Below are 16,009 nucleotides of genomic sequence, written 5' to 3'. Positions count from 1 at the left end.
AGCGGGGGGTCGACTTAGCTTAGATAGAATGGAAGCCAGTGAAAATACAAGTGTGAGCACATTTTGAGGTGAACCTTCACGGGCCAAAAAGCCCGGATGTGTTGAGAACACAACGCGTGAAGCACCAGAGTTTGAAGATGCCCAGGTATAGCGCCCCACGGGCGGCTGGACGTCATTGGGCCGAGGTCCTGGCAGCGCGTCATGCAGGTACCCACAGAGGCGGGGTACGCCTGCTCACCCCAAAAGGGTGTCGTATCCCGAAATCCCGAATAGCATACACATCTTCTGGAACCAAGTAGATCATTAATCATCGCTTATCATATAGGTTACGACCTTACAACGTAGGATCTGCTTTGCTCGTTGTTACTTAAACCTCTTTTTTTCCCGCACGAATTTGCCCATCACAGCAATACATCCACAACGCACGTCATCTACACCACACGGAACAACAACATACTACTATCCTACCCCAAGAATGGCGCCTCCTTCTTTCCGTGACCTTCTTGGCATGCCCGCCTCTACGGCTTCGACCAGCGACTCTGCCCTTCTCATCATTGACGCCCAAAATGAATATGTAAGTAACAACCCATAGCTATCGAGCGGTCGCCATGCTTTCCCCCTAAATCTTGCAAGACAACTGCTGCCAGTTCATCGGCAAAGTTGATTGTTGCATTGAATGCAGCAATTTATTGCTGAACGTTCAGTCTCCTCCTTGCTCACACTCACTCACTCCCTGCCAGCCGCATCGCTAACGCTACCGACCAGTCATCCGGCGCGCTTACCGTAACAAACGCCGCAGCAAGCGGAAAAGTCATTGCCGACCTTCTCGACAAGTACCGCAAAGCAAACGGCAAGATCATCCACATCCTGCACCAGACACCCGAAGGCGCACCCGTCTTCACGCCTGGCACTGACCTGGCGGAAGAGTTCAAGGAGGTCAAAGCACAGGTACGCTGGCCACTAGAACGCCCTAGGGGGACTCGTCGCTAATGTATGATCAGGACGGAGAAGATAAGATCTGGAAAAACTACCCCGGATCCTTTGAACAGACGTCTCTGCATGAGACATTAGAGAAGATGGGTGTTAAGAAGCTTGTCCTGACTGGTTACATGGCACACGTTTGTGTGTCCACAACTGCACGTGAGGCTTTCCAGAAGGGATACGAAGTCGTTCTGGTAGAGGATGCCATCGGCGACCGCGATATACCTGGTGTCAAGGGCGACGAGGTTACCAGGGTGGCGCTGGCAGAGCTGGCAGATGTGTTTGGCACAGTTGTCAAGAGCGCTGACATTAAGTAGACGAGCAAGAGCCATATGTTGAGACGATTCATCCTATACAGTGACTGTAATATAAGTGCAATGGCTCATCTCAAGCGCCGACACCCCTCAGTACAGTGACGGTATGCACGTACCTCACCTTCCCACCCTCAACCCTTATCTCGTGACTGTCCGGCCAAGCTCCCAAGCTATCGAACTGGCAGCTGACCTGCACACTGCCGATACTCTCATCGATAACGTAGCGCCTCATACCATTTGCCTTCTGACTCCCTCCGTGCGGAAGACTCGCTCCACAAGGGTTGGTATACATGCTTCCCTCCACCCTCTCACATTGAGTGCCCCAGGGTATAGTGTCGGCAGCAGTAGCATTCGTCCACATGTCGAGGTAGGCGTCACCGACAGACTTGAGGAGAGCACGTGAAGGTCGCGAGGCGGTGGGAAGGGTAGACCACGATTCGGCGCGGATGTAGGCAAGGGTCTTCTTCGCGTCGAAGAACAGGTCGCCGGTTGTAGCCGCTACGGTATCGATGGAGCTGATGGACGACGTGTCGTTATTCAGATGGCGGATCTGGGTGCTCACTACGTAGGGTTTGTTCCCAGAAGCGCTGATCCACATTGTGTAGCTTGCGCATGCTTCGGTGTCGGTGGATGAGCGGTTGAGGTCGATGACGAAGGGCGTTGAGAGGAGACCAGTCGCAATGTTGGAAGCCTTGTTGTTTTGCAGATATGTGAAGTTCGTGGGCGCGAGGCTGAGACTGCTAGGAGAGCCCGCAACCTGAGCCGCTAGATAGGAGTCTGCGGCTGCAAGAAGACCTTCGCGCGTGCATTCGGCCGATGTTTGAGTAGCTGAGAGTACTCCGACTGTAGCCGTCAGCCATAGATGAGACGAGAAGTGCATTCTGTCAGATGTGATGAAGGCTACTCGTAAAGTATCGAGTCCTTGACATGACTATATAGGAGAGTTATACATCATCCCAGACATCATCGCATTCGCGAAGACTGCCGAAAATCTCAAGGGAGTGATGCCGTTGTGGCGGATAATAATGCTGGTCTAGGATGTCAATCTAAACCAATGCCTCTTAGTGGTACGCTCAAAGCGAGTTAATGTGCTTGTATTGTCTTTTATACCTGCCGTGATGATCTGTCCGGCAGCCTGGCAGTTGCCGTCTTCGAGTATCCGAGCTGGACAGCGCATTGATAGTCTTGTATTAACCCTCTGAAGCAGATACGATGCAAGGCATTTTGCCTTGTTCGTAAATGAGTTCCGCTTGATCGCTTCCACGTTTCGCAAGATGTGCGGCTGTGTTCAGTCTTCGTTCAGCCTTCGTTCCAAGGTTATTAAAAGTAGCTCATCTTAGATATTTTTGGGAGAAGCTCCATGGTGTCTGATATGGCGAACGTGAGCGGTAGTGTCGCGATCTTGCCAGGTTCATCGTAGTCTCACTTCTGCACAGGATGCTTCAACAAGACAAGCATCGGCAGGCGCGGCGGGCTTGAAGTCATGCTCGAAATATTCTGTACAAGCCAATGGCGATGATATTGGATGGCTCAGAGTCGCGTGGGTTTCTGAGGTTCACCGAAAATTCCGTACAATTGATGATGCAACGGGAGGAGAGGCGCGCAGCCCCGCGCGACGTGGACGCGCCGCAATCCGCCAAGCCTCCAGGAACACGCTAACGGCGGCCAGTGAGCATCATCATTCGCAAGTCATGCTGGTATCCTTCTACAATTCAGGTATGCGTTCAAATGTCCTTGTCTTTCTACATCGATACAAGGATGCTAACTTCATAAAGCACATAGAATTAAGATGGCTCGAATGGCCCCACCTACGCAATGCCATCAGCGCGCGTTACCTCTTCCACCGCCCCAGCCAGCGAGAGCCCATATGCCCCTGACCAGCGCATCCTCTCCGTCGTGACCTCGCAGACTCATCCGGTTCTTTTCCAGCTGATGCCTTCGTAACTCGTCGTATACCCCCACCAAAACCTCCTTGAGCTCGTCGCCCGGCTTGCCCTTCCAAGCCGCCCCTCCTCCACCAATCTTTGTACAACAACGCTCAACCACAAGGTTCATGATCTCATGACGCTTGGTGGGATATGGACTCGGTGCAGGAAAGTGGGCGATGCTCTGGCTTATGAACACGGTATAGAGGTGCAGCAAGGGGAAGTAAGGCGACTCGATCTGTTGAGAGGCTTCGATGATGTAGCGCCACGATATGTCTACTTCGCTGATGGGTAGACAGGCATTTGCGCGCCAGACTAGCCTGTTTGCGCGTGGGTTCGTGGTCATCCATTTTGGTAGCACAGCACCTGCGCTGGCCATCAAACGTGCAAGCCGAACCAGCGGGATCGCGAGACCAGTCGCTATGTTGGGGCGGCCCAGGGAGTCCCAAGATGCGGCCACGAGATTGTAGCAATCCAAAAGAGAGTCTGGCCGCCGATCATCGGGCGCGTTAGTGCGATGCGCAGTGTTAATCAGGGCCGGGATGATGGCTTGGTCGAGAATGGAGGTTACTGTGAAGGCACCGGTGGGCTCTCGCTGCCAAAGTATCTCCAGGCCAGACCATATCTTCATCATGAAAGCATGGAGGCGTTCGGGCGGCTGGTCGCATATTGCTTTCCAGATTGAGGCAACATCGAAGGTTGCGCGTGGGTTTGGTTTGGGGACCACGACGTAACGGCAAGTTGGACAAGCATTTGAGTTTCCCCTACCCTCCTTCAGCCACTTCTTGATGCACTCATGACCGAAGATGTGCTTGCAAGGCAGCGCCGCAGGCTGATGGGTCGCGCTGAAGTGCTCGGTGCAGATGTTGCAAGTGTCTGCAGGATGCAGTTGCGTGTTGAGGAAGTTGTCCATGCCTGCTTGAACGAGGGCTGCAAGTTGGTAGAGACTGAGTCGAGCAGCTGGCAACTCAGAGCTTGCAGTGATAGACATGTTCGTGGAAATGCATCAGGTGCGTGAATCTGTTTGCAGTGAACGAGCGATTGTGAAGGAACAAAGGCATGTAAGTTTGCGACTTCACGCCTCTGTCGTGTGAATTTGAGATTCAATACAAGTAGCTAACTCATAGGAAGACACTGGAAACAGCTTCCGACTTCAGAAGAGAACTTTGTCGTGAAGGGAAATCTGGTCGTATGCACTGCGAACCTGGTCGGCCATTCTACCCTCGGTGGCAGGATTAAACGTGAAGAGCCATGTGGGCTTCTTCCGTAAACGCCGCAATGTCTCTGGGGCCTCTGAGGAGAATGTGGCGTCAGTCACGGCTTCCATCGCCATGCAGGGTGCTTCCACTCAAGGTTCGCGATCTCGTCATCTGATAATGATGCGAGCTCTGTATGAGCTTCTAGCTGCCTCCTGTCCCTCTTGCTGTTGTCGCGGGTCATCCAGAGCTTAGTGAAAATCGCCACGACAGTCCATGTCACTGCGCAACCCAAGTTGATCCCATTCCCAATGGCATAACGGGGAGAGTCGCCAGGTAGATAAGTCCAACTGGCGATCAGGGCGCCAACGTATCCAAAGAAGACGTTGGTGCCAATGGCAATGCTGCGTGCAGAGTCAGAAAGCACGTTTGCGCTGACTTGTGCGTTCGTCATGGCAGCCAACGAGAAGCACGTTGATGCGCAAAGGAAGATAGCCGCATATCGAACACTTGCGTTCATCGTCGCAAGGAACATCGCATACCCAGCAATGACAAAAGGGCCCGTGAATGCAATGAGCGTCTGTCGAGAGTTCATTTGCCAGCTTACGGTCGTGATCAGAATAGTGCAGACCACACCCAGAACGTACGGCGGCACTGTCAAGAGCTGCTGTTGGACGACGGTGCGAGCTGGGTAAATGGTACGAACGATCGTCGGCAAGAAGAACGAAATGGCTATGACAGTTATGCTGTCAAGCAGGAAGATGAACGATGTCGCAAGCGTGATTGGGTTGGAGAAGCCGCGTCGAAGCTTCAAGGTATCGATCTTGTCGAGCAGTTCGGTCTGGTTGAGACGCTCGGATTTTATCCTACCAACTATCATCCGTATCTCATCTTCGGTCATCCAGCGTGCAGTGTCCGGGCGGTCAGTCAGTGTGAAAAAGGCCACGACAGAAAGGCACATGGTGACGATGCCTTCGATCGCAAAGATCCTTTCAACTGTTATTCAGAGACTTGCAGCATACAGGCTGTTTGCTTACATTTGCCAACCATCGAAGAAACCGACGGAGCTCAAGTTCAGGATAGCCGAAGCGATCATGCCACCAAAAGCTCCCGCGAGAGGGGCCATGGACAACCACAGCCCAAGACGAAAGGTCAATTCCGACCTTTTGTACCATCGTGAGAGGTAGTAAACGCATCCAGGCATTACGCCAGCCTCGAAGATCCCAAGCAGGAATCGAACAGCACACGCCTGAGCGCGGGTTCGTACGAAGGCTGTCGCGATAGACATGGCACCGAAGCCAAACGAAGTCATCGGCAGAAACCATCCAGGGCCTACTGCTATATCAGAATTGAACAAAGCGCTCTAGTCATCGTGCGCACCGATCAATTTGCAGCAGAGCGTTGCTGGCATCTCGAAGATTATGTATGACACGTAAAACGCCGATAATACGACGTTGTAGTCATATCCCTCAAGCTTGAGATCTTCCTCCATGCCAGCTATACGGGCGTTACCTGTTGCGATCAGTCCGTGGGCATAAACAAGCCGTGCGCAGAATGGCCTTACCGATGTTCGTTCGATCGATGAAACACAAGAGATACAGTACAATGACGGTAGGCAGGACGCACAGGTCGACTTTCATCAGTAGCTTCCTTTCTCGACTGCTTGTCACATTGTTCGAATTCGGCTCATCGTGACCTGCGTCGACCTCAAAGGTCATCTCACCGGCGTGCTCCCGTTCCATGATTGCAGATTTGAGAGTAAGTTTCAACGCGAAAAGCGATTGAGAAACGGCGCTGACATGCTTACAAAGGTGGGGTACTAGCTTCCGGATGAATCGATCCTGGCTTGCATGGTATCCATGTCTGACAGCGGGTGGCAGCAACTCCAGCTGCAGTCTGCGGTCGTACGAACCAGATGCTAGCCGCAATCGGACTAGTGTTTGAACAACGAGACATCTACGACTGCGCAGCAAACGTCCATGTCTTTGTCACCAACATTTGCCCACACTACAGCACTAAATTTGATCCAGAATGTCAAGCCTACAACGATTCACTCCCACAAGCAACAAAAGAAGCTTCGCCACAGGCCCCAGCTCGAGTCGCGCAACTATCGCAATCCAGCCTGGTCGATGGACGTTCACTCGACAGCGATCCAAATCGTAAAACCCCAAACGCTTTCACACACTGTTCGTGAAAACTCAAAGAAGCCTCCGCGCACCCGTCTAACTGAGCGGGTGTCAGTTCATTTCCTTGACAATTTACTCTAGCCATTAAACCAACTACCCGGCGTCCGAGCTCAACCTCGACCTTAGTTGGACCGACCGAAATCTCACTCCGCTTACGTCATTTCTGGAGTTCTCGGCTGGACCGCGACCCCGTTCTCAAAATGCCACGCAGGGTGAAAAAATCTCATGTCTTCGCGACAAAGTCTCAGCCGAAGCGGTCAAACACTATTCTGAAGCAGAAGCGACACTTGCCATCCAATACACCGCCTACCCTCGAACCCTCCTTCGATACAGAAGAATCAAAAGAATCGTCTGAAAGCGGAAGATCGTCGGCAGCATGCTCTGAAGTCTCAAGTCGTGATGGCCTGTTTCCTGAATCGTCTACGATGGCCACGACCCCTTCGATGAGTTTAGAACTACCGAAAGTCTCTGCAGTATCGAACTCTCAATGTATTGTTTCCAAAAGCGCTCTTTGCAGTACCGCCTGCCCTTCATCCTCTGCTTGCGCGAGCGATATACCCGCAGTTCCGGAACATGAGTCACGTCCACATGAGCCCGAAGCTGCTACCTCAGAGATCGAAAACGTTACGGAACACGCCGCAGAGGATTCAGACAAGCGAAAGCTCTCGAAACCCCCAATAGACCGCCTAGGCGACAACAAGCATACCACATTGGGGCCGATGAACCCGTCTTCCATGCGCCGCACGAGAAGCACTTTCAAGTCGCTAGGCCCGAGCATAATATTCAACTCGCTCTTCGGTGGTAGAGATGATCTTGTATCGACTCCCATTCCATCCTCCCGTCAGCCTCCTGCAGCTAAACCTGCAAAATCGGAAGTTGAACAGGTTCCAGCATATGCGACGACTACACACGCTGCGTGGTTTAGCAGCCCGGCCAACAAGATTGTACGTGGTGTACCGATGGGTATCTCGCGAAGTGTCGCCGAACTGCAGCGTGATGCGCGGCCCACGACTCCTGTGCTGGATCTCGAGACGTCGGTCTCCGCTCTTTCAGCGCATCAGTAATATTCGACTGGCAGCGTCGCATAAACCTTGGTCGCATCTCCTACAATGACATTTTCTGCGTTTAATATTCGGGTTTGGTACGTTGAAGCATTACGAGTGCCGTGAGTGGCTCGCTATCAAGGGTCTTCGACAGAACATGAGAACCATGGTTGTGCATTTGAGTCAACACATGAGATATTTTCCAATAAAAGACCACGCCTCCGGTCATTGCTTCCTTTCAATAACCTCATTGCCGAAAACCAAGCCTACTCTCAGGCAAAATCCCAGAAGTCACGTCTAAATCACAAGCGCATCTAAACCACGCCCGCGCCCGGACCCACATACCATCCACAATGTCAGGCGTCTTCAGCAAGCTCATGGCCTACCTCTCCCCAACGCCAGAGAAGCCAACATTCCGAATCACCGCACTCGTCGCACCCGCAACGTCACAACAATACTTCTCCGACTCCAGCTTCTCACACGCCGACCTGATTGGTATCAACGAAACCATCACGTTCGATGTCGACTGCGATGCAATCCCCAAAAGCATTCGCTGCAGCTGCCTAGCCTCTGGATGCGAATGCAAAGCAGTATACCTGAAGGAGCACTACGTTATCGAGTGGGCAGCGGGCAGTATCATGGAGAACGAAGAGGTGGAGATTGGAGGGGAAACTGTGCGCAGGGAGAAAAGGGGGCGGCCTAAGATTTGGGAGGGTTGGTGCAAGGATGGTGGAATGGTTTATTTGAGCCCTACGGAAAGGCTGAGGTGTATTGAGGGCTATGACGAGCATGTGAGAGCGGAGAGGGAGAGTGATCGGTTGAAGAAGGCGAATTCATTCTAGTTGGGACGGGCTTTTTGGTTGTTCATGCCAATACCTTCACGTCAATCTAGAAAAGATTTTTTCATTTTTCTTGTATGAGGGCCTTCTACAATCCAGTATCGCCAAATGGTTGTGAATGCGCAAGCGGAATATTCACGGCAGTGTTAGCGCACCCCCAATCACCAATCAAGCATTTACCATTGTCTCACACAACGCATTCGTTTGTCGCCCATAGCCCTCTTCACACTGTGCGTCACATGCGAACACTGATACCACCCAGTCTTTGTTCATCAATCGCACATATGGACACAGCCACTTCTGCCTTATCATTCTTCGTACCTGGTCTGCTGATACTGCGCCGCCCCGTTTCGCGCAATTTTTCCAGAATCTTTCAAAAGCTCGCATACTCTTGTAGTCAGGTAAACTACGCCCGAAGTCAGATATGTCGGCTTACTTTGATCCTCTAGGCGAAATGGAGTCGAACGCCACGAAATACACCTTGACAGTCCTGATTCCACCTAGACCACCGCCGCGCTGGTTGCCCAGCATATTCAGCAACAAACCATCTGCAAACACAGATCTTGTGGCTGCTGGGCACAAAATACCTGCATCGAATACCAATCCCAATTTCGATCTTTTCGAACTCGACGACATCGACGTTCTAGACACCAAGACAGTCATTATACGAAGTGCATGGTTTCCATGCGCTATGAGGTGTGCGCATGTTGAAAAAAAGTATGAATGTAAAGAAGGTTGCTACTTTCTCGAGAAGGGTGGGGACGTGGCAAGGTGGCGATGCAAAAGGGAAGACTGTGAGGGACATGTATACTGTGGGAAAGTAATGACGGATAAAGAAGGAAAGAGCTGCTTTGGTAAGAATGGAGAGAGAATGGTATGCTTGGAGAAGAGACCAGAGACAGATTCTTAGAGGACTTTGGCATGATAACAATACGACAAGTGAATAGACGAATCAGGATGATATTATAAGCGTAGGTATTGAGTGACGATGCGTAGATGCATAAAGGGTATTCGCTAAGCCGGAACTCGTTCGAAATGCGCAGATGAAAGCGACTATCTCGTTACTAAACTTTTACAAAAAGAAAGCGGCAACTGCGGCACCAAGACCAGCCAGAGCTGGGACTTGGACCATGTGGGCAGCACCAGTGGCTACTTCTTCAGGACCGCTGGAGGTGGCAGAAGCTCCAGAGCTAGCAGCAGATTCCGAGCCAGTGCTTGCCGCTGCGTCGGAGTCGGAGCCGGTAGCAGTGGAAGATCCAGAAGCTGCGGATGTGACAGTGGAACGGGACGCTGTTACGGAAGCGCTGCCGGCCGATACTGATGCGGCCGCTGTGGCACTGGGAAGGGAGTCACCGCCCTCGGTGATGACGACGGCGAACAGGTCGAAGTAGCCTTCGGGGAACACTGTACTGAAAGAGAGAGCGGCATCCACACCGTCCGGGCAGAGGGAGGAAGCGTATTCTGGGTCAGCGCATAGAGAGCTCATTTCGGATTCGAGGCCAATGGTAGTTTGCGTGCAGGTTGCCTCCGCTTCGTCGGTGTTCTGGCGCGAGCATGCGCCGGAGACGGTCACTGTCACGCCGTAGTGGTCATTGGAGGCGTCATATTCATAGTAGGTGTTGCCTCCGACAGTGATGGTCGAAGGGACATCGGCCTAGTCGCAACAGATCAGTGAATGTTATCGATGACTTCAACTCGTTGTTACGCACCAGTGAATCGTCGAGGGTAATACCCTGCACAGCCACAGACATGATAGTGCGGTCGTTGTCAACGCTGACCACAGAACCCTCGTACGAAATGCCCATATCGCCTAGACCGGGCATCCAGACCTGAGCGGTCGTTTGAGCCGCAGCGTAAGAGGCGAAAAGCGCCACGGAGAGGATCTTAGACATCTTGCGGTGTTGATTGAGACGAGCAATGTGGGGTATAGTAACAAGTATTAGATAAGAGTCTTGAAAAAGATTGGCAACGAACGACAGGCAGTAACGAGTGATGCTTGGCGATGAAGAAAAGGTTCGTCGAGTATGGGATATCTAGTCTACTTATTGGGGAGATTCGGAGGCTGATCGCTTAACTGACAGCGCATGATGCGGCACGCCTAACCGGGCGGCGCAGGCCCCCTAAAGACCACCAAGCCGCCTTTCTAGGCACACCGGCATCTGATATGGTCTAGCTGCGTCTATTCGTGCGACTGTTGCCTAGGAGAAATTGCGCGCAAATCCTCCGCAATTTTCGTCGAGTCAAGCCGAGTATGCTGTGGAGTGACGTCGATGTTGCTTGGTGATGCGCACTCGAAGCCATGAGTTAGAGCTGCCAAATTCTTGTACTAGGTCAGCCAGGTGGTCTACTGTTGAATGCTTGCCATGTTCAAAGATACTTCATCTTCACGCGTGTAACCTCGATGCACTGGTGACGATTCGTGTGTGAGCTAGACTTGACAGACGGAAGAGTTTGTGGCTTGCAGCATGGCCCATGCATGTTTCGGTACGGCGCTCTCTGGGCCAGTCCATGGGAAGCGACCTTACCGGGACCGCAAGCGAGGGCACATATGTATGCCAGCCCTATGCAGGCTCTAGTTGTTCGGGAAGGCCGCAATTTAGAAAGTGCGCGATTTGGGAGAGATTTTGCGAGGTGGAGTTCGGGATGAAGTGGGAGAAGCGGATGCGTCAAGCGCTGCTGACATAACCCGAGCTCAGAATTGTCACAATGGTGGCAGGCGTCTCCACGAGCTTTCTGGTCGTGTGTATCGTCACACAACACATCCAATCCTTCGTACGATAACGCGCATTGTGGAACTAAGTGTGCATTACAAATTGTGTAAATTAAGGGAAAGATCAAGGGTATCGCGCTCGCAAAAGTAATACAACGCAGCACAAACGCCAGGCCTGCCACACAACCGTTTTCAGCCATACCCGCCGGGTGTGACAAGCTCTTCCAGCCCACCAAAACCCCCGAGTCACTACCACCGTCACACGGTATACCACTCTGCCTTCACGTGCCCCTTCGATATTATCACCCCGTCGACGCGCATAGGTATTGGGCTGGAGGTCGTTTGGGAGACCGTAGTGTGGCATCGGCCTCATCCTCCATCAGTCGCGGATCATAGCATTCCCAGCCATCTCAGGCGTCGTTCTGGTAGTATTGAGCTCCACGGCGCATACCACTCGAAAAGTTGTAGTCGTCGTCGTCGTCATCCCTTGCGCGAAGGAGATCCTTGGACCAACCCTGGAAGGGCTTCTTGAGCATCGACTTCAGAGACGAAGAAGTCGCAAGTGCATGGTGCATGCTCGGTGAGGATGAGCGTTCAACTGGCGCCGTCACGGAAGAGCTGCGGCTCGATGGCTTGGATGTTTGCGCCACCATGTTGAGGGTATTGGGATCGAGTGTGAGATTGGATATTCAAATGAAATGGAGACTTGTAGGTTCAGAACGAGAGAGGATGATTGCTAACGTTCGCTTGCTTTGACAGATACCCTCCTTCGAACTGTCGGTCTGGCGCCTCATTATATACTCCTCCTATCGCAAAGTCGAAACGCATCGCTCCCAACAATTGTTCCGCCGAGCCATCGCCGAAAAACCTCATGCCGAAAGATGCATACCTTGATAAGGAGGACCCACTGCACTCTTGCATTTTCAAGACTGTAATTATGATCATTGGTCAAGAAGCATGTTTTCATTATTTAGCCTGAGTAAAGCATTGCATATGTGGCGAATCGGGTACAACTCGGACTTTCGGAGGCAGTCGGCGAGGCTGAAATCGGGACACTTCGGAATGCACGAGACATAAGAAACCGCCAAGCAACCGGACGATCACAAGCTTGTCAAGACAACATGACCAAGTGGGAATGGCAGAATGATATTTTCTAGTCTTGGAAGTTTTGCCTTCTTGTACCAGAATCCAAGACAGGACTGCGACAAAGACCTATGGTCAGAAAACTGTCTGGCGATGACCCGCGACCACTTGAACAGGCATGTTCAGCGCAGGGTCACAATAGCTGCCAGCGCTGCTGATATTGACAAAGCCATTAGATAGTGGACTTTAATTTGCTGCGCATGCGCGGTGTTGTCCGCAATAACGCTCCGCATCGCAAACCGGTCATTCAGTCTCATCCCTTCCTGCGCTGAATCTATCCAGAGCTGTCCTGGCTTCGTTTATTTGAATCATTTCTGCCTCGTTTTGCTCTCTAAGAATTGCCAACATCTCAAATAGTTCGTTGATTTGTCTAGCGAGTGATTCTGATTCTTCCAACAACAACTCCCTCCATGGACCGGGACTAGAAACGATGAGCGTGGTGCGACACATCGGGCAGGTTGCATTTGCGTTTCTGCGCAGCTTTGCGTGCATCCAGGCGTATAAGCAGAGCTTGTGGAAAATGTGAGGCAAGGGACAGGTCTTCGTCTGGACTACACCAGTGCGCGTGATGGAGGATGCGTGCTCGATAATTTCCGGTGGATCAGCCATGTCATCAGCCCTACAAATGTCGCATACGCTTCCATGCTCAACATAGTGGTCGTCTTTGAGATTGTCCACACTCGCGTTGAAGAACGCGTCAAGGCGCGCATCAATTGTGATGTTGTTGGCCATACTGAAGAGCCTTAAGGTTGAGATGCGCGAGGACGTGGTGTGTTAGGAATTTGAGTTGAGAGTAAAGTGATCGTAGCTAACGATTGAGTAGAAAGAAGGGTTGTGCTCAGGAGCCAACCTTGACGGAGCTGATGTACAGTGATTAGCACCTTTGCGACTGTACCCTTCGACACCCATTTCACTTGCGCCAAACCTTCTGGGAATAACGCGAGCACCAAGAACGTCATGACGATCCAATTTCTAACCACAGCAACTCCAAGAAAAGTGAGAGAAGAGTGCAATTGACCACAAAACAAAAAATCTCCCATCATAAAGGTACAATTCAAGCGTCGTCTTCGGCCTCCATCGTATCAGGATCGAGGCTTTATCCCTGCATTTTGTAACTCCAAGATACGCTGCTCTTCTAAGAAATGAACGTGCTCTTCTCCCAAGCGACACCGCTCTTCTCCCGCACGAAGCAGCTCTTCTTCCAACAGAGTCCTCCGACTTGACCTTAATCGATCGAGCGCTTCATTCAATTCTCGGAGACTTCGTTGCATTTCGACTGTCATGTCATAGATCACGCGCTGCCGAGCAAGAGCGGTCGGTTCTTCAAGTTGCAATCGTTCACGCTCGAGAGCGTCTCCTTGCGCATGAGTCGTACGAAATGCGGAAGGTGTAGTTGACTCATCATCTCGTGATTGCCTCTGGGTCATCGCAGTACTACGAGATGGCGATGATGAACTATGGGCTTCCGAAGTTCGCGCACACGCAATAGCCCTTGGATTGAAGACGAGCAAGCCGCGGCACATGGGGCAGTTTCCATGAAGACGATGGGTCGTTTGCTCCTGGAGCCACTTTTTGAGACACCTCTCGTGGAACACATGTCGGCAAACGGCGGTGCGAATGATTGATGTTGGCGATATAGCGCGGAGGTTGGCTTCGCTGTTTGAGACTGTTGCCGACGCCTCATCGAGCCCGCAATCGGATGGCTCGTCGTTGAAGCAGATGCCGCAGACGGTTTCGTGTTGTTTGTAGTAGTCATCTTGGAGTTGGATGGCTTCGAACCTGATGTGGGTGTAGCTGCGAGAAGTAGGCATTTTGAAGTTTTGGGTGGTGAACCGTTCTGCGGATGGCGCAAACTGTGACGATACGACGCTATCGAGAAAGATGTTGTACTGGAATGCGGCTCATGCTCTATTTAATATAGCCTCTCGTCTTCTAAGCCTGGTATCAGCAGATCTAACCATGGTCTTGTCTACTCAACTTTGGTTCACCGCGCGCACGTGCCTCCATTTTGCGAACTCTTCAAGAACCGAGGTAGCTACAAGTATTGGACTCTGCTTGTAACTTTCTTTTATCTGGTACGTTGCAGAAGACTGGTCCACTTCTAGGACGGATAGCGGCCCGCGACTAAATTCTGGAAACACAAGAATAGTGGCCGAGTTTGTGGTCTCACTATGCAACTCTACACAGCGTCCATCAATCTCGCTGGGCTAGTGCTACCAAAGACCCGTTTCCATATTGAACGAGCATTTTAACATATAGGAACTTGCGCAAGGTCATTCGCGCGACAGGATCAAGAAGATAAGAGTGTAATGCGCAGTGTGGAGTGTGGAGTGCGGAGTGTGGAGTGCGGAGTGTGATGTTGTGACCACAGGACTTATTTCGGAAATGACTCTCACTAATTATGAGCTGTCACAGTCGAGTCAAAGTGTTTGTGATACACCAAGTCGTCCTCATTCCTGTGCAACGACCGACCTGGTGTCGTTGCGTAGACGGGGGCGAACACACAGTCAATATCGTCAGGAATGTATGATTGGATAAATTGACGGTCGTAGCAACGTTGCGGCTCATCTACATCTGATATGTCAGAGATATCGTCGGATCTTTGAAGTAACGAAGTATTTTCTAGTACCCAAACTGTCGTGGCGCATCGAGTGGCTCGACGATGTGCGGCAATGGATGGGCAGGACGCCAATTTGGCTACGATGAACTCTGTCATTACTCAGATGGCGACTCAGCAAACTGAATCACTCACCTCTTGATGCAGTCACCTCGACGCATATGACAGTCACATACTGATGCGTTGCTGTGTATCCTCATGACTAACAGCAAGTATAAATTGAGCCTTGTAGATTTGAGAGATTCTACATCATACACAACACATCTAAAGCATACCATACAAAAGCTCCACTTACTTCTTCTCCCGATCAAAGAGTATCATCTTTCCAACGAACCTTCGACATGAGTAACTCAATCATCGATCCCGAAGCCAAGATAATCATCATGGCGGCAGTCGCCCCGAAGAACCAGTCTGGAATCCACAATAAGAAAATCGAAGGATCCAACCCAGCGGACTTCAAGGAACGCTGGAAGGACTGGGCCACCCTCCAGAAACTGGTTATCATAACGACTGGCGTCAAACTACAACGCAAAGAGGGATACGAGTCACGTTTGTGCGAACATCTGGAGCGATCGACCATAAACTCCTTGGGCCACAGAGCCTGTTGGACAGGCGAATGCTACATGCTCTTCTACGATGAAACTTTTGTCGAATTGAAGGGTGCTTTTTCGGTGACGCCATGGCATGGAGATGGCGACGCGACTAAGCAGGCAGAGTTCGACAAGTTGGAGATGGGGCAATGCGTTGATAAAGGTGGCAAGTTGTATTTTCTCGGAGAAGAGTCGGTGAATTGGTCGGGCCCTCAAATTTATAAAGATCATACGAATAAAGTTCCCCCAGAACAGTCGTCGAAGAGTCTAGATAGGTACTAGGTAGACAGAAGAGGTTAGCAGTGTATTATACTTGCGATTTCTCTTATTTATAAAAGTATTTTTTTATTAAAGTTATTAATATTATAAAAGTTATAAGTAGCTTATTTTACTTTATATTATTATAGTACTATAAAGTAAAGTAAATAGTAACTATAAAATAAAATTACTATATATAAATATAAG

The 16,009-nt window shown here is 51.0% G+C and overlaps 7 protein-coding genes across 7 annotated transcripts; 3 read left to right on the top strand and 4 right to left on the bottom strand.

The window, feature by feature from the left end:
- Window positions 1–475: 475 nt before the first annotated feature.
- J4E78_001686 (uncharacterized protein) lies at window positions 476–1,298 on the top strand (the record flags this gene model as incomplete). Its single annotated transcript, XM_049362341.1, has 3 exons — window positions 476–574; window positions 766–948; window positions 1,002–1,298. The coding sequence occupies 3 exons, from the start codon at window positions 476–478 to the stop codon at window positions 1,296–1,298; spliced, it is 579 nt and encodes a 192-aa protein (XP_049224933.1).
- A 70-nt stretch (window positions 1,299–1,368) lies between these two features.
- J4E78_001685 (uncharacterized protein) lies at window positions 1,369–2,175 on the bottom strand (the record flags this gene model as incomplete). Its single annotated transcript, XM_049362340.1, has 1 exon — window positions 1,369–2,175. One exon carries the CDS (start codon window positions 2,173–2,175, stop codon window positions 1,369–1,371), a length of 807 nt encoding a protein of 268 aa, XP_049224932.1.
- A 941-nt stretch (window positions 2,176–3,116) lies between these two features.
- On the bottom strand, window positions 3,117–5,317 carry J4E78_001684 (uncharacterized protein; the record flags this gene model as incomplete). The annotated part of the gene is made up of 2 exons (XM_049362339.1): window positions 3,117–4,194; window positions 4,569–5,317. 2 exons carry the CDS (start codon window positions 5,315–5,317, stop codon window positions 3,117–3,119), a joined length of 1,827 nt encoding a protein of 608 aa, XP_049224931.1.
- Window positions 5,318–5,779: 462 nt separating this feature from the next.
- On the bottom strand, window positions 5,780–6,158 carry J4E78_001683 (uncharacterized protein; the record flags this gene model as incomplete). The annotated part of the gene is made up of 2 exons (XM_049362338.1): window positions 5,780–5,928; window positions 5,981–6,158. The coding sequence occupies 2 exons, from the start codon at window positions 6,156–6,158 to the stop codon at window positions 5,780–5,782; spliced, it is 327 nt and encodes a 108-aa protein (XP_049224930.1).
- A 1,840-nt stretch (window positions 6,159–7,998) lies between these two features.
- Window positions 7,999–8,487, top strand: J4E78_001682 (uncharacterized protein; the record flags this gene model as incomplete). The annotated part of the gene is made up of 2 exons (XM_049362337.1): window positions 7,999–8,140; window positions 8,213–8,487. The coding sequence occupies 2 exons, from the start codon at window positions 7,999–8,001 to the stop codon at window positions 8,485–8,487; spliced, it is 417 nt and encodes a 138-aa protein (XP_049224929.1).
- A 1,069-nt stretch (window positions 8,488–9,556) lies between these two features.
- On the bottom strand, window positions 9,557–10,376 carry J4E78_001681 (uncharacterized protein; the record flags this gene model as incomplete). Its single annotated transcript, XM_049362336.1, has 2 exons — window positions 9,557–10,138; window positions 10,194–10,376. 2 exons carry the CDS (start codon window positions 10,374–10,376, stop codon window positions 9,557–9,559), a joined length of 765 nt encoding a protein of 254 aa, XP_049224928.1.
- Window positions 10,377–15,295: 4,919 nt separating this feature from the next.
- Window positions 15,296–15,557, top strand: J4E78_001680 (uncharacterized protein; the record flags this gene model as incomplete). The annotated part of the gene is made up of 1 exon (XM_049362335.1): window positions 15,296–15,557. A coding segment is annotated over one exon (262 nt), but the record flags the coding sequence as incomplete, so codon positions are not given.
- Between the last annotated feature and the right edge of the window lie 452 nt (window positions 15,558–16,009).

Source organism: Alternaria triticimaculans, assembly GCF_023758025.1.
Source record: "Alternaria triticimaculans strain BMP 0046 chromosome Unknown scaffold_2, whole genome shotgun sequence".
NCBI lineage: Eukaryota > Fungi > Ascomycota > Dothideomycetes > Pleosporales > Pleosporaceae > Alternaria > Alternaria triticimaculans.
This window is presented reverse-complemented; position numbering and strand designations above follow the sequence as displayed.